Source organism: Gymnoscopelus braueri (assembly GCF_963280865.1).
Source record: "Gymnoscopelus braueri genome assembly, chromosome: 9".
Classification (NCBI taxonomy): Eukaryota; Metazoa; Chordata; class Actinopteri; order Myctophiformes; family Myctophidae; genus Gymnoscopelus; species Gymnoscopelus braueri.
In genome coordinates this window covers 33,695,697-33,720,269 of record NC_137610.1, presented here as the reverse complement: position 1 = coordinate 33,720,269, position 24,573 = coordinate 33,695,697, and the positions used below count along the sequence as shown (strand labels likewise).

General features: G+C 41.9%; 1 protein-coding gene across 1 annotated transcript; it reads left to right on the top strand.

Annotated features, from left to right (window-relative positions):
• Positions 1-6,899: 6,899 nt before the first annotated feature.
• On the top strand, positions 6,900-23,169 carry LOC308092290 (potassium/sodium hyperpolarization-activated cyclic nucleotide-gated channel 3-like; the record flags this gene model as incomplete). The annotated part of the gene is made up of 8 exons (XM_080438140.1): positions 6,900-7,582; positions 15,741-16,164; positions 17,182-17,343; positions 18,535-18,753; positions 19,494-19,640; positions 20,017-20,257; positions 20,936-21,100; positions 21,722-23,169. The coding sequence occupies 8 exons, from the start codon at positions 6,900-6,902 to the stop codon at positions 23,167-23,169; spliced, it is 3,489 nt and encodes a 1,162-aa protein (XP_080294266.1).
• Between the last annotated feature and the right edge of the window lie 1,404 nt (positions 23,170-24,573).

Sequence of the window (24,573 nt, the reverse complement as noted above, 5' to 3'; positions counted from 1 at the left end):
ACCACCAGATCTTAAAGCATGAGTGATTATATAAATTACAACAATGAAGACGAGACTTACACTGGTACATCATTTGGACCCTAGTGATTCCTGTCTTAAAACTGCGAATCACAATCATCCCCCTATAATGTCTGATATGTGACAAGTTCTTACTCTCTGTATGGTCCGATTCTATTCATGAACCTATCTATACTCTGACATGCGCTGACATTTACAGTATCTGCACTGACAAGAACACATGGTAGAAGGTTGTGGTGGCCTACAGTAGGTCACAGGTCAGTAAACACGAAGCATTTGTTTTTTTAAGAACTGAAATAATGTACTTTTTTCCCTTCCTAGAAATGTAGTGTAGTCACTAGTCAATAGTACAATATTTGTCTTTGGAGTGGAGTGAAAGTCATCCAAAGTAAGTATCCAAAAATACAAATACTCAAGTAAAGTACAGATACTGAAAAAAATTATTAACAATTATTAATGTAGTTACTGTCCACCACTGCCCAGTTCCCCTCCCCGCTGAACAGGTGCCTTGACCAATAGCTACAAGCAGTGTTGCAAGATTTTGGGAGAGAATAAGCAACCAGGTCTATGAAAACAAGCCCAAAAGAAGGGACTATAGGCCACATGAACACTTTGAACCTATTATACAGTACATCAGCTATTTGAAAATAGCCGATCTACAAGCTCCCAACACGTCGCATCGCGGCATGTTGTGAGCTTGTAGTTTTCAAACATTTTAAATACACAAATCTTGTATGGGGGTCCCTGGCACAACATATTTTCAGATCTGTGGCCAAGTACATATTAATTTGGGGGGGGTCCTTGACATGAAAAGGTTTGAGAACCACTGATTTCCACCTTCCAATTTCACTTGTTTAATCTGTGTCCTGACTGAGTTCTCTAATCACTTACCCTATACCTTTTTAAATAATGTTTTTAAAGATTAGTCCGGGATTAGCCGAAAGATTAACTCTGTAAAACTACCCCAGAGAACAACAAGTGCACCGTCTAGTGCTAAAATTATTCCTTCATCTTCACAGATAATTCAGTGCACCATCAAGCACAGAATGATCTTATGTGACATTTTAAAGTGTGCAATATTTCATTCAGTTTAATTTTTAAAGATAAATTGGAGACATATCCTACAAGAACACATAAATATGCTAAGAATTATATACAATTGCTTTACAAAACAATGATGATGATGCAATAGCTGTGCTGTGTGTGTATATTATGACATCCTTTCCCACACTAGTGTAAACCATTTTAAGCTGCAACTTCTAACCACCACCAACCATGATGTTACTAGGCTAATCATTTGCTAATCCATTCTGAATAACCATTTTTCACACTACATGGTTTGTAGATGTGAGAGAAACATTTTTGTCAGGGATTTGTCTCTAGTGAGATTAGGAGTCATTATATAATATGGACATTTCCAATGAAAGTCAATATGATCTGCAGTCAGTCTACTGTGTAATGCCAAATGGGTAGGTTAAGACATAGACAGGGGCCATTTTCGAATTGCAGCCTCCTGAAGGTGTATCTTTAGGGCAGTTTTGAAAGTGAGTAGGGTTTTACACTCCTTTACTCCTTTTGGTAGGGCATTCCACATTTTTGATGAATAGCATGAGAACGAGTTCATTCCCTTTGTTGAGCCAAATCTGGGTTGAATATGATTCGTGGAGCTTCTGTAGTATGCTGCATGCCCAACAGAAGTTTTGTTTTAAAGGATGTATATATATGTGTATGTGTATATATATATATATGTTATATATGTGTGTGTTGTTGTTTTTTTAATGGAGATTGAATTTCATTGGAGTGTCTTATATGGAGTGGTTTTGAGTACACTGATTCGTAATTGTTTTTAATACTATGGAGATTAAAATGTTGAACAGCAGTGGGCAACATACTCAATCCCATCTGGTAAACCACTTACAGTACAAATACATTACAGCAATGCACCAAAGGAGGCACCATTTACTTTGCCTGCTAGTGCTGCTGCCATTCTAAAAAGAATGAAGCATGAAGAGCTTGAGCTTGTCATAATAATGCCTCCCTGGACACAATTTCTGTATATCAGTGATTCTCTTTTTTTTTTTCATTTCAAGAACCCCCAGTTTACTATGCATTAGGCCACGGACCCCCACAACTCACGAGTGTACAAATGGAAAGGGTCCATTTGGTTCCATTTGTGCTCTCTCAGTTACCAATCAGTTCTCTTAGTGACACCCTGGAACCCCCTCAAAGACACCTGGGGAATAATATGTGTTTCTCGTGTCAATAAAAAAAGGTAAAGGTACTGTATATGAAAAGAAACTGCCAATGTCACTGTCTTTTCATACATTTTACAATGACGAGTTATGGATGGACAAAGAAGAAGAACAAATAAGCAGTCTATTATACATTTTATTAAGAGCAAGATTCGTTTTGGATGCAGCCTGATATATGTATATCAGCATAATCCAATATTGGTTTTATATTTATTGTATCTCAAGCTATACAGTAAAATGGATTGCTTTTTTGTTAAAGAAGCTTGCATTGATCGCAGAACCTCCTCCAATATTCTAACAGTAAATAATAAGCAGTTTCTGGAACAGTAAAGATCACTGTGGCAGGCTTAATAGGAGAGGACAGACAATAGCAGGGTTTGCCTCAAATTCACTTTTAGTGCATCAAGATAAGAATATTCAGCTGCTTGCAATCCATATTGGGGTACAGTATAAACCCAAATATGGAAATAAGTAGGTACAGAGAGCCCTGCACTTGAATTCCTTAAAGGGATAGTTCACCCAAAAAAATACTTTGTCACCCCATGGATATTTTTTTAGTTTTTGTCGCATTCCTAATAATTTGATAAACAGCAGACCGGTAGGCAGCGGTTCCGGTAGGAGACACAAAGGAGGCTCTTAGTGTCTCTTTGTGTCTCCTACACAAAGAGTCTCCTCCGGAACGCTGCCGGTCATCAAATTATTGGCTTAGGAATGCGACAAAAACAAAAAAATATCCATGAATTCAAGTCTCCATGGGGCGATAGAAAAAAAGTCCTTTTGGGGGTTAACTATCCCTTTAACTCTGCCGAATCACTGGGTGCAAAAAGGAACAGTTTAAGAACAATGTATTGCTCTGTGTAGTGTGTTTATGGTATGCAGTGCACAAACCCACTTATCCATGATTCATAGTTGTTCACACCTCAATAAAGTTACATGCATATTAGAAGAAGTATATATTTTAAAATAAAATAAGAAGTTAAGATAGATGAGGCACCACCTCAAAAAGTGCAAGTCTTTACACTCACTGTACTTACTTACTGCCCTTTATGTCTATTGGCATGTAGGACAGGAAAATGGATCTCCACTCCAGTCTGTTTTGGGCTGAGCTTTTCAGTTGTGCTATATGCCTTGAGTTGTCCCTCCACTGTTCAACAACAGGATTCTTGCGGCCTTCCTCTCTCTTTCAATTTCCCTCTAGTGTCCAGTGATCTTCAATCTGTTGTGCAAAGGTGCGGAGATGGCATGTTTTCTCCTGCATGTGGTGGTGATGAGTATGGGAGACATTACTGAACGTATACAGTACATATATTACATACTGTATGTCCATCTTTGCATTCATAGGCTAACTACAGTAGCATGTGCAGACAGTAAATATGTACTGAGTGTAGAAATGCATGTACAAGATGTGTATTTCTTCTTTTGGAAAAGGGGTGGAGGGTGGAGGAGGGTAGCATTGCACACCCCTTAGCATTTTCTCTTCAGAGGGATAGTAAAAAATCTGAGAAGCAGGCAGTATAGCAGATACACTGGAAGAAAGCACCAGCATATCCCTGTAGGAAGTGCAGGTGCAGCAACGGGTCCGCCTGTCAGCAGTGGGTGTTGAACTGTGAGGAGTAGAGTGTTTCTCCCAAAGGGTTTCTCCACATGCACCTCTAGGGTGAGGCTCCTCACTGGCAGGTGAACCAGTAGGGGTCAACAGTGACAAGAGAACACAAGTGTGTGGGGGAATTCAGGAATTGGCATAACAATTAAATTGGGAGAAAAGGGGGAAAATATTTGAGAACTTAAAAAAACATTGATTGATTGAATACTTGTTTGCAAATAGTACAGTGGTACGATTATACAATGATGCTAAAAGGATAACACCAAAAGCCCTAAGGGCTTGTTTCCATTGTGGTCCTGTAAAAGCAAGGTAGGCATGAAGCAAAGGTTAGTGTGTAATTGTGGCTGTGTCGTTGACCGACGTTGGGATCAGGCAAAGTTTGAAAATTAGCTGTGTGTGTGTGTGTGTGTGTGTGTGTGTGTGTGTGTGTGTGTGTGTGTGTGTGTGTGTGTGTGTGTGTGTGTGTGTGTGTGTGTGTGTGTGTGTGTGTGTGTGTGAGAGAGAGACAGAGAGTCGTGGAATCGTTGTGCTGGAAATAATTGCATGACACATTTGGATGAAAGGGACACTATGTATCCATCTTTCATTACAAGTGATTTTTTTTTTTACATACATGCACACATTGCACGCACACAGACCTTCATCTTGATAAAGTTGCATGCTTAGTATATATGACTCTGAATTTTATTTTACAAAATTAACGTAGATGAGGCCAAAACTCAGAAATGGCGCATGTAGGTGTGTCATATGATTCACATAATTTACATTCAGGTTACATGTACACAATAGCACATACTGTATGTATGTCCATCTTTAGGTCTGATAACCTCATTTAACTGTGAGAGTGTACTGTATGTAACCAAATGGACCTTACAAGCTTACAACCAGTGGTGGACAGTAGTATTGTACTTAAGTAAATTCTTTGAGTACTTTACTTGAGTATTTGTATTTTTTATATGGCTTTCACATTTCAAAGATAAATATTGTACTTTTGACTCCACTACATTTATAGGAAGGGGACACATAGGCTGCATTATAAATGAACCGCTTATTTCTTTATTTTTTACTGCAAGGACAATGGCTTTTGTATTTCAGCATGCTAACTTTCCATGAACAGAAAGGCTGTAGTTTCTATTAGCTTAGAATCCTCATCGATGATATGGCAGGTTTCTGAACTATCCATTCCCACCAATGAGATGCAGAGCGATCAGACAGAAATTGTGCCATCTTATTAAGAGCGTTAATGAGGACCATTATATGAAGATATATTGAAAATGGATGATGGTGCTCCTTTAAGTATTTTTAAAAGCAAATTACTTGCCAGTACTTTAACCCAATTACAAATTTCACAGAGCAACTTTCATTTGTAGTTGTAGTAATATTTCACCAGGAGTAAACACTTTGACTCAAGTACTGGGGTTGAGTACTTTGAGTTTGTACACCTATAGCAACATGGCTCCTGAGTCCTGACTTGATGCAGATCATTTCATAAGAATAGATGTACATTTTAGAAGAACTCTCAACACTGCGATAAAATGTAATTGATAAAAGTTTGCACAATATGTAATTTCAGAATCTTATATCCAGCATTCTTCAATGTCTTGTGGTTTATAGGCTAGTGTTTCTTCTTTTACAGTTTATGCATATTAATTTACGTTTTTTCCTCTTGCATTTCTTCAATAATAGCCTACAATTAATTTAGTTACTTTTCCAGCTAAATAAAAAAGTTCAAAAAAGTCATTTGCAAAGTTTAGTCAGTTGTATTAGTATAGCCTTTAAAGTCGTTAATATACATTTAAATTCCACCTGTTTATACCAATGGCAAATTAACAGAAATGCAAATTGTATTTGACTCAGCTTCAGCTGCTATAACCATATTTATATTTGCAAATCTGCAAGTCTCTGCCTTCAGCACAGCAGTGGGAAATAATAAAACTGGACACTGGCATTTGATATTGTTTTATATCAAAGCAAAAAAGAAGAAAAAAATGTCTAGGCTATACATCCTTAAATCATCCTTTCTGGGTGGGGTGAGTGCATGTGCCATCCTGGCTCCTATGGCAACCTATGATGGCAACCCAACAGATTAGCTCTCCATTAATATTGTTAAAGAGCAAGAGGATGATGATGGATCAGTGATGTACTAGGCCTGTCACAATTATTACATAATCGCCTAATCGCAATTATTTGAGATAATCGCAATTATCTTGCATAATCGTCATAATCTTTTCCATGTTGAAAAATGTTCATACATTTTACCCAAAAATAGCAGAAATAGCAGATCTACAAGCTCACAATGTGTCATTGTAGATCAGCTATTTCTGCAATTATTTTAAGTACAAGTATAAGTATTTTAAGTATAAAATTAAATATGTCAGTAATTCCTTTGTAGATTTAAGTTATTTGACATATCTCATATCTGCCCTGTGCAATTTCTGATTACGAATGAAATCGTTATTAAATCGCAATTATTTCCGTGACAATTAATCGTCAACTTAAATGTCGTAATCGTCACAGTGTTTGAGCGCTATAGGCTAGTCTCTGAGAGAGCTGTTGACAGACAGGGCTCAGATGGTTGTTGAGGGGTGGGTATAGGTAGGTAGGTAGGTAGGTAGGGGGAGATGATCATGCTTTGTCATTGAGGACCTCACCAGGCAGCATTCTCCCACTGCACGTCCCGACAGTCAGTCAGCCAGCAGCATGCTGCATCCTGATGCACTCTCCTGTGCACCTATGTGGAACTGCTGCTACCTGGAATGGATCTGTTTTTATACGACCGTCGGATTGAAGGGGCACGTATTATAGCCTACTGTTGACGCATGTCAATGTTTGAAACCGGGGAACGAGAGACCGGTTCCAAGTGTCAAATGAGATTCGACCTGTCTGACTCTGTCCTGCCGATGCAGCGCCGTCACTGTCTCGCCTCCTCCAGCGCCAGCCCCGGGTTAATAGGTAGTAGAGATTCATGATCCATCTGTCTGTTTTTACGGGTTAGTCGTAGAACGTTGCTGTTTTTACATTCCAACATGTCAAGGTTTCATTCATCCATGCGCAAGCGGCTGTACAGCTTGCCGCACAACATTGTGCAAAAACCCTCCGCGATTGACGAAGGAGACACCGGCGACAAGGACACTAAGAGGAAAAGTATTCGGCTAAAACATCTGGCCTCTCTGTCTCCGGCCAGCAGCTGCAGGAGCATCGAGGAGAGACAGAGTGGAGACTTGGAGACGGACATCATCGCCCTGAGGACCGACCTGAATGGAGACTGTCGCTTGTTCAGAGGCAGCGTCTCCTCCATCACCGGGTCCGGGCGACATCCCCTCGGGACGGACCCGGTGGAACAGCGACATCCCCTCGGGTCGGACCCGGTGGAACAGCGGCGCCTCCTCCCCGAGGCAGATGAACTCGGCCCCGGGTTTGAACAAGGAGCCATGGGTGGCTGGAGTGGCGGTGGCGGAAACGGGAGAACGAATGTATTCGACCAGTCCAGTTTCGTCAAGTTGGAGTCTGGCTCCGAACACATGATGCCAGAAGACGACAGGCTGGTATACCAAGCCGGCTTCATGCACCGGCAGTTTGGAGCGATGCTGCAGCCGGGAGTCAACAAGTTCTCTTTGCGTATGTTAGGGAGTCACTCGGCCGTAGAGCATGAGAGAGAACGCGTCAAGTCGGCAGGATTCTGGATAATCCATCCCTACAGTGATTTTAGGTAATTTGTGTGCAGAAACAATTTCTCTTTATACACAGCTCAAATATTCTGGTCATTATGCATTCCTGTTGGGACCTTAACTTGAAATCAGGAGTCTAAAGGTCCTTGCACACTGGTGCGTCTTTTCGTTGCGTTTTTTTTACAACAATGAAAAAAATTGAAAAAACAATGAAAAAAAATAAAACGCAACGAAAAGACGCACCAGTGTGCAAGGACCTTTATTGTAGAACAAGTGTAGCCACACGAAAAGTTGAAAAGGCCAAAGCAGTAGCCTAGGCTATTAGTTTTTTCTTTAATTGGCCCCTTGTTTGGTGAAAATGATTAGACCTTATAGCATTTTCCAAAGAGTGATTTGCTCACTCTTATTGGGCCATGGCATTTGCTGTAAAGGATATGGCCAGCAAAATCCTCTTAAATCTGCATTGACTGAGAAAACATAATATCATCTTCCTTGTTCTGCTGCTCATCCTGGGCAAAATGAGAACATTTCATCTGCGTGTGTGTGTGTGTGTGTGTGTGTGTGTGTGTGCACACACCTGTATGTCTATGATAATACTCAGATATTATTTTATAGCTATCACAGATGAAAGCTGTGTAACTTTCCTTGTAGACATGTTTGTTGTACACACAAAGGCAAAGTCGAGCAATGATTCCCTAATTCACAAGTCAGTGAAGTCACACAAGTGTGTGTGTGTGTGTGTGTGTGTGTGTGTGTGTGTGTGTGTGTGTGTGTGTGTGTGTGTGTGTGTGTGTGTGTGTGTGTGTGTGTGTGTGTGTGTGTGTGCGCGCGTGCGGGTGCGTGTGCGTGCTCGCTTGGGGGACAATCTCCATCTTCTATGTTTCCTGTTGCGATGCACAGAAAACAGTGTTCACTTCACCACCAGAAAAGGATTTTCATATTTAACCTTGAGGTCTTGCTCTCATCATACACTGATGTATGTATGTCCCTGCAGTTTTTTCCCCCTTCACTCATCTGGAATTACACTTTTTATCATTTAGCGAGGGCAGTGGATTACAGAGCATTAGGGGCCTGGGGTAATCAAATGGGGTAATCAAAATAGGGTAACATGACCATTGGAGATATTACAAGCACATATCCAGTGGAGATTATTACAGTACAATTAGTCTAATGGAGTAGAGATGGTGTGGACTGGGGAGGCATGCTCAGAACAACACATGGCAGAGAATGAAATGAAAATGTTGTAGGGAATCAGGACGGCCAGCTGACCAGCTGTCAACTCGGTGTGCTGTGTTTGTTTGAGGTGTCATGATGTGTTGCTTTGTTTGGGTCACACCTGACAGCCAAGGGGGTTGTACCTTGCTTACCTTGTTTCATTTGCAGAGCCCATGTCAGCTTACTTGGGCATCCTCTGACCTAAGAACTTATATAAAGAGAAAGTCATCGTATTCTGGAACAGCAGTGCTCACCCGGTCGGGTCAGGACCCAGAACCGTGGTTCATGAGACAGGGGAAAGGAACTATTAAGTACAAGAGAACATGCATCCCTAGTGCCAAACCAACTCAGCGCCACAGCTTTAGTTATGGGATGACTTTAATCCCTTACGCGTGTAGTTGTGGTAAATGGTCTGGATTTCTATATTACCTTTGTCCAAAGTGCTTTACATTGTGCATTAAGCAGTGCCATTCACCTGTGGTGTAGTGGTGCAGGATGCTGTGATTTTGAACCAGGTGTAACCGCTGTCCTCTATTAACCACTTAAACCCTATGTACTTAGTTAATAATAATAATAGTCTTTATTGTCCCCTCAGCAGTGGTGGGTTCTACCGTCAGATGCTGTGTACGCCGTACACCTTGAGATTTTTTTTCGTCGCCACCGTACACCTTCATAAACTGTTCAAAACAGCGTTTTTTACATTTTTTACATGTAATTAATTATAGACGCGCGCATGCCGTGCGTGTGGGAGGCAGGGAATAAACATAGTATACCTTCATAAAAAAACTAGAACACAACACTGCCCCTCAGGCATATTCATCTTCACAGTCTGTTCCAACAAAAAAACACATACCCATATAGCTCAAAACAACATGGCACACAACAACATAACACCAAGACAATACATGAAGTCCCCATGTATACACAAAACCATCATATCAGTGAGGCAGTTTGTTTAGTGCAGCAATGGCTGAAGGGACAAAACTCCTACAAAAACGAACTTTTTGCCATTACATTATAGACTCACCAGTCAACTGGCCCCCCACCACTCTATTCTAGGTTCACCAAATATCTTTGCTGAAAGTACCTGATCTACAAGTTCACAACACGATGTGTTGTAACATGTTTTGAGCTTGTAGATGAGCTATTTTTGCCAAAATTCACCACAGAATAGTGATGCTAGTGTTCATGTGGTTAAAGGTTTGATTGGTCACCAGGCACATTGAAGTGGAACACTTCAGTGTGTAAATATTAAATACAGTACAGGACATCAAGCTGAGCGGGTTGACATGGAAACAGCTGGAAAGGAAAGCCCAGGATAGAGGACTGTGGTCAATGGGCTATGCTCCATCAAAAGGAGCGATAGGCATAAGTAAATAAGTACAGGTGTGTGTTAAGCCAAATGCATTTCTGAGTTTAGTTAACACTGAGGATTTTACTTGTAAAAATCTATTGTGGTCCATTTTTACACTCTCTGAATTAAATTAACTCTGAGGATTTTAGTAGTAGGATGTCGTGCTTCAACTGCATTATAGCTGCAAGTGATAAGTATTTTCAGTAGGAATGTGATCCCCTTTTCAGCTGTCCTGGTTGATCTAAGCCCTTTTCCTAATTTTAAGCCTTTTTGTGTTGGTTACTGCTGTCTCTTTCTCTCTCTCTTGTGCACTTTGGGGTACAGTAGTTGCACCTTGACGCTTATTCTATGACAGCAGTGCTCTTTTTCCAGTGATCAACGAAACCATGAACAGATCCATAATAAAACCAAGACAAGCATTACTGCAATGCTTTACATGTGTTTCAAAATATACGAAACACATTGTTCTCCTATGTTTTGGATATATTTTGTCTATTATTTTATCCCATATGTTTTAGATTTAAGTAGAAACCTGGCCATTGTTCGTATTGTTACACACTGCATATAACTTCTGTTGAAAGGGTAATGAGGTTTTATGGATGCTGTGTGCGTACAGTTGGGCTATTGTGTTGCCAGTAGCGGGCTAAACGTGCTGTCCCTTTTTTGGTCCAGCTGTTCCAGTGTTCATGCAGGCACAGTTACGTGCACACAGCAGTAATGCTAACTACTCAACATCTGGCTGATGGGAGCTGACTCCTGGAGATGACATGGAATCCCGAGAGATAACGGTGGATTTAGCTGGACAGGGGAAGTGCTATTAAGACCAGTGTGTCACCACGCAGAGCCAACAGGCAGATGAACAGAGAAATTCAAATGCTTTGTTTGGCAGAGAACATAAAGCTGATTAGAACAAATGGCCGTCCTGCCCTCTCACTGCTTTGCCTGTTTTGTGATCCTCTGCTGCTGTATAAGTGATTACAATATGTTGCACTGTGTTACAGCCTCTGAAACACAGTGCACACACACACACACACACACACACACACACACACACACACACACACACACACACACACACACACACACACACACACACACACACACACACACACACACACACACACACACACACACACACACACACACACACACAAACAGGGTTTTGCTACAGAATCAAGTACACAAATGTTCCTAACTTTTTGCTGTTTTCAAATGTAATGCTTTGTATGGTCCTGTTAATGTGAACCTTTCAGTAATATTTTTTAAAACAGCATTGTTATCAGTTCTTAAGGATTATTAAGGCTATTTATGGTGTGGTTATGCTATGGCACAGGCCAGAACAATCCTCACTGCTGTAATGCATGCATGATGCTTATGAGGTAAGTGGCAGGTGACAGAGCTTAATTATAACACTGCAATGGACAGGAACTCACAAACACAGTTGCGAGTTCTCTCTCACGCACTACACAATACATTCTTGCACGTGTACACGCGCATGTGCACACAAGTATTATGCAATTGGTACATAAATGCCTTCCATGTTATGCCTAACCCTTGTGAAGGCAAGTTACTAATGTGTATTTTTAAAGGCTTTGATATATGGACCCTTTTGAAACACCATTTATTTTGAAGATTTAGTCGATACAACATTTTAATCACAAATTTAGTACAACAGAGTTGTATGTTATATGTGTGGCAGTCTTATACAGTGTAACACTATTCACAGATACTATAGGACTTAATCCATTTATCATCACTCGATCTACAGTTGCAGACAATTGGTAACAAATAAATGTACTTTAATTGTATTAGGCTATAACACTTTATGAAAATGCTTAGCAAATCAAGTTATTTAGCTTTCATGAACCACTTAAGCTGTATATACTTTGCTTTATGTAAAATAGTGAGAATAGCTGATCTACAAGCTTCAATGTGTCACATTGCGAGTTGTGACGCATTGAAAATGTGATAAAAGATCTCAGAAAAAGAAAGTCTGAGTCAGAGTCTGCTGGTGGTGTAGCAGGAACAAAGGGAAAGGACCTAAACGCAGATAACCGAGGCTGAGCAGGTGCAATTCAAAGGATTTAATAATAAGGCAGGAGGTAAAAGTCTTAGAGAATGGTGATTGGTGAAGCAGGCATTGGTCAAAACCAGGAAGGCAGTCCAATACAGGCAAAAGAATCCAAATAGGGAGCAGTAGGAAATCCAAAGTCCAATTACAGGCAAGGGTCATCTAACACGCAGGTCAGGCAGGTAGAACAGGTTCCACAGACGGGACTCGAGTCAGCTGAACAACAGAACAAACTGTAAATATAGGGCCTGAGACAGGACTCAGGTAGCCTGAAACAACACATTATATGAATACAGAGGCTAGTGAGTCAAGACATGAAACACAAGATAACATTAACAATCAGGCAACATAGGAAGTGAGCTGAAGAACTAGAAGGGTGCATTGAGGTGGATTGTATTTTATATAATTAATTATATTATTATTATTTAAAGTAACCCTACAATGGTTCAGTAGCCTACTTGTATACATCTGTTGTTCGTGTGTATGATGTAGCCTACTTTAGGACTGTTTTTAAACACTAGAGGCTCACACCGTACGTTGCACTGCCGATCCGACCGAGTCATAGTGTTGGGGGCTTTGTCAGAGTACAGAGTAGTTTGTGCCCATATATGGAGATCTCTGATGTCATCAGTCTATGCCCATATATTGGAATGCCCATATATGGGAATATTGGTTGGATTGACGGTTCTGGACAACTGGATGTTCGAGCAACTCGGCGGGCACAGCACTCCCTTGAGTCCTTGCCGCTGTGCACACCGACTTTGAAGTCGGTCGGTCCCATATATGCACATGACCATAATGGGCATAGTGGTCCGATCTGTGGCTTTGGACAACCGGATCTCTGTATCTGTCAGTCCTTGTCCCTTTTATGCCCATATATGGAAATCACTGATGTCATTAGTATATGCCCATATATGGGCATGCCCCCTTTTGTGCCCATATATGGAGCTGACTGATTTGTTTGCGGCTCATCCAATGACGACACATTGAAGTTAGACAACACACTCCATATTTGGCTGTAGATGCATTTGGAACTCCTATGGTTATGTCTGAGTCAGAGTGACGTCAGAGGTCTGTCCGCCAGCCAGCCCGGCCACCCGCCGGCCCTCCCATTAGCCAATTTGAATATAGGATATTGCCACGCTTCGGTTCCACGTTAACGTGACAGACAGTGACCCAATGCAGCAACACGAGTCAGACTCGGAAAAAATAGACTTCACTCAAATTAGTTCAACTTCTCCCGTAGACTATACTTTTGGCGCTATACCCAACAGTTGATTGCATTGAAACCTGGACTCAAATTCAGAGCCTCTATGGTAACATGTGAGAACTGAGAACTGAAAAGGACGATTGTTTAGGAGATTCAGTTCAACAACCAGGCGATTGCAGTTGTACTGATTATTGAATAAAGCAAACGTTAAACAAATGCCTGATGCTGTTATCTGCACATAACGTTATTTTTAAAAAGCAATTGGTCGACTTGAATAATTATAGGTGGCCTTTTTGCTGTGTTTAATCCATTTAAAATGAAAAGGTCGTATATTTTTTCTTCTCTCAACTCTGACCTGCTTCGCTGTCCATGGTGCTGAAGAGGGTGCATAGCATAGCCTACATATCAGAAGGATATGAGTTGAGTTGTGTTATTGTCTCCGCCAGGCCGAAAGGCATGGTGGCGAGAGTATGTTTTACCCCCTGTCCGTCCGTCCGTGTGTCCGTGTGTCCGTGTGTCCGTGTGTCCGTGTGTCCGTCCGTCATTCTGTCATTTTGTGTACAGCTAATCTCTGGCACCGTTGGCTTGATCGCAGAGAAACTATGCACACACACTCCCTGGATGCCAGAGCAGAACCTCTGCCCCAAATTTTACACATGGGCCTGTTATAGCGCCACCAGGAGGCCGCTTTTTGCAAAACACATGTTTTGACAGTACTCCTACAGATTTTATCCAAACATCACGCAATTCAGTACACAGTATCTCTATAGTCATGTGATCAACACAGATCTGTCCAATTTTCCATATTCTATCCTGATTGGCTAAGGTTGGCTTCCAAAGTTTGCAGGATTGCTCCGTTTTCAACAAAATGCCTCAAATCATGAACGCAGCTTGTGATTTCCGTGAGATTTCACACGCACATTCCCACTAGGCCGAGAAATAAATGCCACTTGAAATGTTTCAAATCAGCCACATGGTGGCGCTATAAAAGGCCGATTTGTGTTTTGAAGTATAGCTGCACCGATCTGCGTGAAACTTTGCACGCATACTCCCTAGAGGCCAAGGAAAAACATCTGCCCTGCTTTTTTCACATTTGCCTTTCGTAGCGCCACCAGGAGGCCGACTTATGTAAAACAAATGTTTTGATTTAATCCTTCAGAATTTATCCAAATTTCACGCAAAGCGGTACACATGATCTCTATAGTCATGTGATCAAGATGGATCTGTTTAATTTTTCATATTCCATCCTGATTGGCTAACATTGACATCTAAAGTTTGCAGGAGTGGCCCATTTTGAACAAAATGCCACAAATCATGAACACAGCGTCCGATTGCGGTGACACTTTGCACGCACATTCGCACTACGTTGAAGAACAAATAGCACTCTTTTAACATTGCCCTATTATAGCACCACCAGGAGGCCGATTTTTGCAACACTTTTCTTTTTTTATATTACTCCTACAAATGTTGTCCAATCATGCAAATCGGTACCCATATAGTCAAGTGATCAAGATGGTTCTGTCCGATTTTTCATATTCCATCCTGATTGGCAAATTCTGAACATTGCTGCCCCACAATAACCTACCTGACCTGGCGGAGACCTGTGCTCCGAGGAGCGCTTTTTCTAGTTGTTTTTGCATTTTGCACTATTAAAACAACTTGATTGTATCTGTGTACCATATGAGCAATTGTTCGTAGGCCTACTCTTGTTGATGTGACGTTAAGCAGTCTGAGCAATTTATGAATGTGTCACTTTGAGCTTTATACTGTATATATATAGTATAGAGTAGACTATGTATGTCATGTTTTTGTAGCCCGGTGGATTGTAAATCTCAAACTCAATATTTTCGTCTGGCGCTGGATGTTTCTTTAAATACACTAAAATACACAAAATACTATTTTATGTTGTCTTAAAGCCTCACTATGTAACTTTTTTTTAAATTAATGAAATGTAATTTTTTGTCCAATCTGTATGGTAGAGTATGTTAATACAATATAACTTATACAATTGGGGTGGTTGTATTTTGTCTCCCTGCTCTTCTATTGAGACATTTAGATCGTGACGAAGGTCATGTCTCACCTAGACACAGGATCTGACACACACTTAAGCAGGAAACCAGGTTCAAATCCAGGGTAGAAGAGGAAAGTTACATAGTGCTGCTTTAAATTATTGTGTGAATGAATGAATTTAAATCAAGTTTGGATAAGTGGAGGTTCTAAACACGGACTCACAGATGGACACTAATTGAGGTACTGCATCTTCAAAATAGAAATTTTTGTGTGATTTCCCAATGTTGGGGGCTGCGTAGACTACAATCTAATCTAGCAGTGTATTCCTGGGTGTTGCAGGTTCTACTGGGACTTGATCATGCTGCTGTTGATGGTGGGAAACCTCATCATAATCCCTGTTGGCATCACCTTCTTCAAGGACGAGCACACACCGCCCTGGATCGTTTTCAACGTGGTCTCCGACACCTTCTTCCTCATGGACCTGGTGCTCAACTTCCGCACTGGTATCGTGAAGGAGGACAACACAGAGATCATCTTGGACCCACAGAGGATCAAGATCAAGTACCTGAAGAGCTGGTTTGTGGTGGACTTCATCTCCTCAATCCCTGTGGATTACATCTTCCTCATCGTGGAGACACGCATAGACTCAGACTTCTACAAGACGGCGCGCGCCCTGCGAATTGTTCGCTTCACGAAGATCCTTAGCCTGCTGAGGCTGCTGAGGCTGTCCAGGCTCATCCGTTACATCCACCAGTGGGAGGAGGTAAGCCCCATACAGCAGGAATGAGGTGTGCTACAACGTTTTGGAGGGCCCACTCCACAACTTTGTTGTTGGGCCCTGTCACAACACAACAGCAAAACAACAACGTTCATAGACTGAATCGCCCCTACAGTATGAAAGGGACTTACCAACTTTGAACTTGTTGCATTATTTGTAGAAGCAGCAGAAAATGTGCACAATTATAAAGTCATCATGACTAAGTAATTAAAATAACAAACAATTAAAAAAAACAATTTGATTTGAAATGTATTCATGGCTTGTACCTACTCAAACCTTTTGGGCAAGAGATGTCAAAATCTCAAGGCACACCTGTATACATACTGTAGCAAAAATAGCCAAACTACAAGCTCACAATATGACACATCACAGTGCGTTGTGGATCTAATTAATTTGTTTTAACCCCCAACTGCTGTCTGGCCAAGGCTCTCATATGCTTATCAGAGGAGACATCCCCAGTAACACCATTTGTGGTACCAGACATGTGTTTTCATTCAGAATTCATCAGTAGGTCAAAAGTTTGTGACATTGAACTTCTTTTTAGCAGTATCATAGCCCCAAAAGGCTAAATCAGATCTGTGACACCGTCAAATCCTCAGTATTGATTTAACTCTCGACAAGGGTCCATTTTGGCCAATTGTTACACTGACAAGAATGAAGTGAACACTAAGGATGTTGAACACAGGATGCCGATGCCCTCCCTGCTCCCTCAGACCCACAATCACTCGGCTCACTTTGTTTAAGAATGGTTATTTCCCTTTCAAGGTTCAAGGTTTTGATCTTCGTTGTAATTCCTACCACGGCTACATCCCCTGTGGGCCATTAGTGATGTTTGTAGATGATTACACTGCACACGATTGCATGTGGCAGTATGGTGGTCTGGCAGATTAAGAACAATGTGGTCTGTAGGGTGAATTCTGACTGACTGTCTCACGTACTGCAGCACCTCTTGCACGCTTCAGATCCAGTGATTGCATAATGCCCGTAATCTCTGTGTCACAGGTTTTTCATATGACCTATGATCTGGCCAGCGCCATGGTCCGCATCATGAACCTGATTGCTATGATGCTGCTGCTGTGTCACTGGGATGGATGTTTGCAGTTCCTGGTTCCCATGCTGCAGGACTTCCCTTCGGACTGCTGGGTCACCAGAAACAAGATGGTGGTAAGTGGTTGTTTATCCATGACACAACCTGTGTCTCTGCATACACCCCCAAACTACACTATCATAATATAATGAGCCATCTACTACATCTATGTAGCACATATATCAGTGTCACTGTTTCACGGTCCTTAACATTCAGACATGAGTTGAAATAAGCTTTTAACAAGAAAAAACGATATTAAAGTCAAATTAAATCAAACTTAATGTATAAAGCACATTTAAAACAACCTACAACCAAAGTGCTGTACAAGGTTAAAAACAGAGCATCAACATATGACCAACATTAGCTCATTTGGCTGGGTTCTATATTGTAGATTGTATTGTATATTGTTTTTATTTGCGCACAAGGCACATCAATGAGCAAGTCCCACTCAAAACACACTCGCCCCGGGTCAAATCCGGCAACCTCGGAACGGTCGGACCCGCCAGGTATTTCTGTCAAAGAGAACGTCTCAGGGGTACCGAGACTAGGGGGGATGATGATTTGCTCGGTAGTGCCTCTCGTAGCTCATGTCCGCTTCAGACAAGCTTGTAGATCAGCTATTTTTGTAGTTGTGTGAGACAATTAAAATAATTAATTAATTACGGTAATGTATTAAAGGTAGGGTAAGTGATTTACTTTTGTTAAAGTAAGTGTTAAATAGCTCTATATTCTGATAGTACTCATTGCTATAGAGTGTTTGTTCAGTAAAAGGAGTCTTCCATGTCTCTCCAGCTCTTTATTAAACAGAAAATGCATTTTCAGTGCTCTCTCCTGATTGGCTTAAATGTTGTCACCTACCTGAAAATGTATTTATATTCTGTTTACTAAAGAGCTGGAGAGACCCCTGTGACCGAACAAACGCTCTGTAGCAATGATTACTATCAGAATATAGTACTTTAACCCTTTAACAACAACCAAAAAATATCACTTACCCTACCTTTAATTAATTTTACATTTTAAATTAAAAAAATGTGCTTCTCTATTGGGAAATGAGTGCACATAAAGTACTGATATAATTTAAAAATGATTCATAACATTTTCTATAGTTGTATATACAATATTTGATTCAATAATAATGTATGGTTGTCCCAAGATCCCAAGACTTCACGGCACACCAGTGTGCCTCGGCACACCATTTGGGAACCACTGTAATGTAGATAGTCAGAGACGCACGCTGTCACTCCTCATGTCCTGTTTATCACCTACAGAATGACACTTGGCAGGAGCAGTACTCCTACGCCTTGTTTAAGGCCATGAGTCACATGCTGTGCATCGGATACGGCCTGTACCCCCCCATAGGCATGGCCGATGTGTGGCTGACCATCCTCAGCATGATAGTGGGAGCTACCTGCTTTGCCATGTTTGTCGGACACGCAACCGCACTCATACAATCCTTGGACTCGTCTCGGAGGCAGTACCAGGAAAAGGTATATATGTGGCTTATCCCAAGTGTGTGCTCTCTGTGCTGCATATGGTATGAGATAATATTATCAGAATGGAAAGTGCTACAGAGCTGAGCTCATCACGATGACGTTGGTTTGTGACTAAATGCATTCGTTACTTTATTTGAGACACACACACACAAAAAATACATTAGCATCCCTCTTCTGGGGCGAACATTCTGCTAAAATCAGCAGATCTGCTGTACAAGCTCACAATGTGTCATGTTGCAACACATTGTGAGCTTGTACAGTAGATCTGCTATTTTCAGTGAAGAGATTTGGAGTACAGAGAAAAATGCAGGGGACATTTACTCTAGACATTCTGGTCAACGAAAAACAAAAGAGATCAAAGTGGCAGGTGGTGGTGGACTGTCAAGAGGAAGACAAAATAGTCAAATGGAGACAGAAATATAGGAAAAAACAACACGACAAAACCATTTATGAGGCCCTTGTTGCTGGTACATTGTCTGCTCCTGAAGGACACTGTAGTTAATTTGATTAGCTGCAACCTATTGAGCACAAACTATTTATCAGATGGAGCAGAGGTGGAATATTGCAGTGTGAGCAGTTTTTAGATGGCTGGTGCACTATAGGGACCTGTACAAAGCCTGGTGTGTGCTAACCTAATGAGGAATATTACTTTGTCTACATGTACACAAATAATGATCTCAGAGATAAGCGTGTTCTTTATGAAGGAAATAACTCCTCTCTCTTTGGCTTCGCAGTATAAACAGGTGGAGCAGTACATGTCTTTCCACAAACTCCCTACTGGCATGCGTCAGAGGATCCACGACTATTACGAACACCGATACCAGGGCAAGATTTTTGACGAAGAGAGCATCCTAGAGGAACTCAACGAGCCACTGCGAGAGGTCACATCTCATTATGATGATAATCTCCCTGAGACATCCTAATCCTTACTGATGATTTCTCAGCTGACTTTCTTGAGAAGAATTAATTTATTATTTGTGTGACATTATTAACCTTATATCGGGTGGAATGGTTCTGGATTGTAAATATCTGAATATCTACAGTAATGAGGAAGTAGCTGACTTTGGTCATGAATTAATAACTGGCTGAGCCACATGTAATCCAAAGTCCTGTTTATTACACAATAATATGCTTATAGTCCTTTGTCTAGTAATGACTGGCAACTCAGTGAGCAAAGAGCTAGGCTGTATTAACAGCTTTTATATGAGTGTAGAATATTATAACATAGCCAGTAAACAGCTGTCTGTCTCTTTGTAGGAGATCGTCAACTTCAATTGTCGCAAGCTGGTGGCCTCCATGCCTCTCTTTGCCAACGCCGACCCCAACTTTGTGACCTCCATGCTGACGAAGCTGCACTTCGAGGTCTTCCAGCCAAGAGACTACATCATCAGAGAGGGCACCATCGGCCAGAAGATGTACTTCATCCAGCATGGGGTGGTCAGTGTCATCACCAAGAACAGCAAGGACACCAAGTTGTGTGATGGTTCCTATTTTGGTGGTGAGTTCAACTGTTCACTCTCTCTGGGTACCCAATGTTTCTTCATCAATGTTCATTGTTCTTATCTATTATCACTGCTGTAACAAAAGACTGTTTGTTAAACCCGACAATTGATTACCTTTTTCACTTACAATGTGAACACCTCATAAAAGCCATTATAACAAGGTTTTATGCAGGTCATATCAGGTGCTTTGGAACGGATTTGAAAGCCGTAGTATTATTGCTGTTCCCTGCCTGGTCCTGTTTTATTCTACCGGTCATATTGTGACTTATTGTTGCTGAGTATATTGGAATGTGATGCATTGTTTTTTTGAGCATTTAAGTTGACTGATTAACTTTTTCACCTACAAGACAAACAAAAGCAATAGATTTTCATAATCTTGAATTCGTAATAAAAAAAAATCCTTTATTTTTTTTAATAGTTCGGAAAAGATCCAAATAAGGCTGCAATGCATAACCAAAAAGAACAGAGAGAAAAAAGAAAAGAAAAACTACCGTATTTGCCACTCACATTCAGGATAACATTTTGTACACAGAACATGATGATCCCTATTTATTTAATCCTCAGTGTTAATCTCTTACTTACAGCATGTCCATGCAGTATGTTTTAAAAGAAACAGTAATAATAATGGTTTAAGTGATGCACTGTGCTTTGTTTTCATTCTCTTGGCTCTGCAGAGATTTGCTTGCTGACACGGGGGAGGCGAACGGCCAGCGTGAGAGCAGATAACTATTGCCGCCTCTACTCGCTGTCTGTGGACAACTTTAACGAGGTGCTGGAGGAATACCCCATGATGAGGAGGGCCTTCGAGACCGTGGCACTCGACCGCCTCGACCGCATAGGTGAGCCCTCCGCTGAGAAATGACAACCCTCTTCACCGTATCGACCATTTCAGACTGTAGTAGCACTTCACACATGTGAACTTAGCCAGGAGGAGACAAAGGGTGAGGGGTTGATGGTAATCTATCGTGTTTGTGCATTTAGATGCTCAATCTGATCAGGATCTGGTCAGGATCTAATAACAGCATCGCTTCCCTGTGCAGTCAGTATTTGGAGGCCAGACTGGAGCTGTGTGGAACTCCATATTTGAGACGGCTTAATAATAATTAGGTGTCATGCTGTAAAATAAACTCCATGTGTGTGCGTGTTACAAACATAGTTTGTAACATGCACAAGGTTATCATACTGGCTGAAAAGCCTTTTATCATCTCCTCACAAGAGGAAAATAAAGGTATGTGATAAATATATATTTACTACTATATGCCGACTAGCATTCCCTTGTACGGTGTTCCTCAACAGTTTGCCTGTAACACAAATTGTGACTTTTCCCATAGCCAAGATAACTCAATATTCCCTGTTAGACAGTCTTGGCCACAATCCACTGGTTGAGGAACACACTGCACAAATAAGAACCACAATTGTGGTGAAGATGCATTTGCCCAGTTTTTCCTTTCTTTTAACAGGAAAGAGAAACTCTGTGCTGCAGCACAAAGTTCAGCATCACCAGAGTTCGGGCACCCTCGACCTCCAAGAGAATGAGATCATCCAGAGAATAGTGCAGCATGACCGAGACATGGCCCACTGCACCCGGCTGATCCAGACCACTGCTGACCAGAGCCTGAGCCCTGTCCCTATTCCGTCCTCACCAACCCCGGTCATTTGGGCTCCGCTGGTGCAGGCACCCCTCCAGGCAGCTGCTGCCACCACACCGCTGGCCCTGGCTCTGGCTCACCACCCTCAGCTGCCTCCCATCCTGTTCCACCACCCGCTGGCGTCAGTTTCTGGTTCATTCCAGGACCCATGCGGCCTTCCGAGAAGAGTCCACGTCAGGGCAAGTACCGCCAGTGGCTGTGGTTCTGTGCCCGGCTCTCCTGAAAGCTCCACCAAGTTCCACTCTGGGATTGACACTCCCATATTGGCGTCCCTCAGGACACAGCATCTCTCCTCTGTCCCCATGTCCCCCATGCTAACCTCTCAACCTGTTTTCACCAGCAGCTCACAGCCTCTGTCTCAGTCATCACATCTACCTCAGGGCCACTCAGCAGGTTGTCTCCAGCAGGGGGCAGCAGGGAGGCTCATTGGGAGATTCCCAGTCCCCTTGGCTCCTAGTATTAGCCCTCTGATTGCCAGCACAGTCAGCCCCATACAAAGCCAGTTCCAGCAGTCCTCTTATGCCAACACTCAGCAGATGGAGTCCAGTCATGGCCGAGTGTCCAGGACAAGCAGCGGTCCGAGCTTTCTGCACCATTGTCCCTTCATCTCCAGCACCCAGTCCTCCGGTGGATATCAGCCAGAGCAGCTGGCGACGGGATTTGGGGCTTCTTCCTCCCTGGTGCACCACAGTCTGGCTGGGATCCAATCTGTATTCCTGCCACAAGTTCTTCCAGAGCACTCTGCCCTGGCCTCCCTTGCCCAGTATGGCTCAGTAGAAGGTTCACCTAGCTGCACACCTCCAGTTGCCAGTCCCAACCTCCAGAGCCCCGCAACGGGTAGGATTGTGTACGGCAGTGTACTCCCCAACGTGAGCTCCTACTCTTCCCTGACCCCACCGACCTTGTGCCCTATCAGGGTGGCCAGTCCCTCCAGTGAGAGGGCCGAGGGCACAGCGGATCTCTTTACCCAGGAAATAAAGACTATCTCAGGCTCTCAGAGCTCCATTCCCCAGGAAGCACATCTGCTAATGAGCAGCTCCTCTGATGGTTCAGGGGGCACGTTAAGTCCTTTCTCCTCCTCCGTGTCTGTGAGTAAACCCTTCAGCTCTATCCCAGGCCAAGCCTCGCCCCTGAGTCGGACGCACGCGGGGCCCGAACCTCACAACCCGCCCATGGGCACTCAGTCCCCTCATCATAGATCTCCCTCTAAGATGTTAGGGACAGAACACAAACACTCCACACTCCCGTCCAACTTGTGAGGTCAAAACACACCCTCCTTTGATGCCAGAACTGTAGGAAGATGACTTCCTCCAGGACATCATTCGTGGGTGTGGGATTATGCTCATCTGGGGAGGTCAGAGATCTTTTGTATTCAGCGTGAATGGATAGTAGGTAGTAACAGACAATCTTGGGTATTTTTCTAGAGGACATTACTACTTTGAATATGGTATTGAATTGAGGAAGATGATGTATAACTTCATGACAATATCAGTCAATATATGTATTATATTATAACCCCAACTCTGTAATTTGGTCTTTGTTACATAGTCCTTTCTTTAAACAAACCTCTCATCCTGACCATTTCTTTGCGTAAACTTTGAGCTACATTATTTTAGTTGAAACTCTCGAAATAATTGTATCCAGTTTTGAACAAAAAACTAAAATCACTTTCCTATTTTTTATATCCTTTGTCATTTTAGAGCGTATTGTGATTTGTGTGAATGTGAAAGGTTACCCAAAAAGAGATTTAGTGAGAAAATAGACCGTGTGAGAACAGCTACTGTTGGGGTAATTTATACTTTGTCACAAAACTGTGTCGCTCGATGAACAGAACAGATTTTTGACTGAAAAATATGTTGCCTTTCAGTTGAATATCAGTTCTTTCACTGGATGGAGTATAAATTAGGCTTTAGACAATGGTATGTCTTCCAAGTTAATGTCTTAGAAATACCCAAAATGGGTTAAAAATATGACCCCAAATCAGTTCACATTAAACACATTGAAGTAATGAATCTAATGTAACATCAGTATGTCATTAGAATAGGTTTCTAAGAATGAATCTGCACACTGTTAAGCTTGCTCACACAGTGTGTTTATTGACGAGAGATAACATGTTGATCTCTCTTCAATAAAAACACCTCGGCAGCATGTGTAACTACTTTTATCCGTTAACCACAAAAATGTTCTAAATTATCTCAAAAACAGCCAAAGTACAAGGTCACAACACGTCGCACAGTGGCGTGTTGTGGGCTTGGGTAACCTTTTTTATTTTCTATTTTCAACTATAATGAAATGCCCAAATTTGGATAACAGGGTTGAAGTGGTTAAGTGTGTGGACTTTTTTTCTTTGATTCTCTGTCTATCCTGCACCTGTTTACCAGATCAGGTGTGTGTTCTCTAGTTTTTCATCTAAGAATGAGTCCCTGCATCAGATGTGAATGTACTGGACAGAAAGACCACAGAACGACATGGATTCCAATTATGTAACTAATCTGAACAGGAGCTTGCAGACGATGGCTGTCGCTAGAGAGACAATGCACACAGTTCCATCTTGTCCTCCACTGCAGCTCTGGGATTTGGAGACCTGCACAATTAATGCCAACACATTTTATTCTGAGAATAATGAAGGTACACATAAATACCCCGGGCAAAGGTTGTGTGTG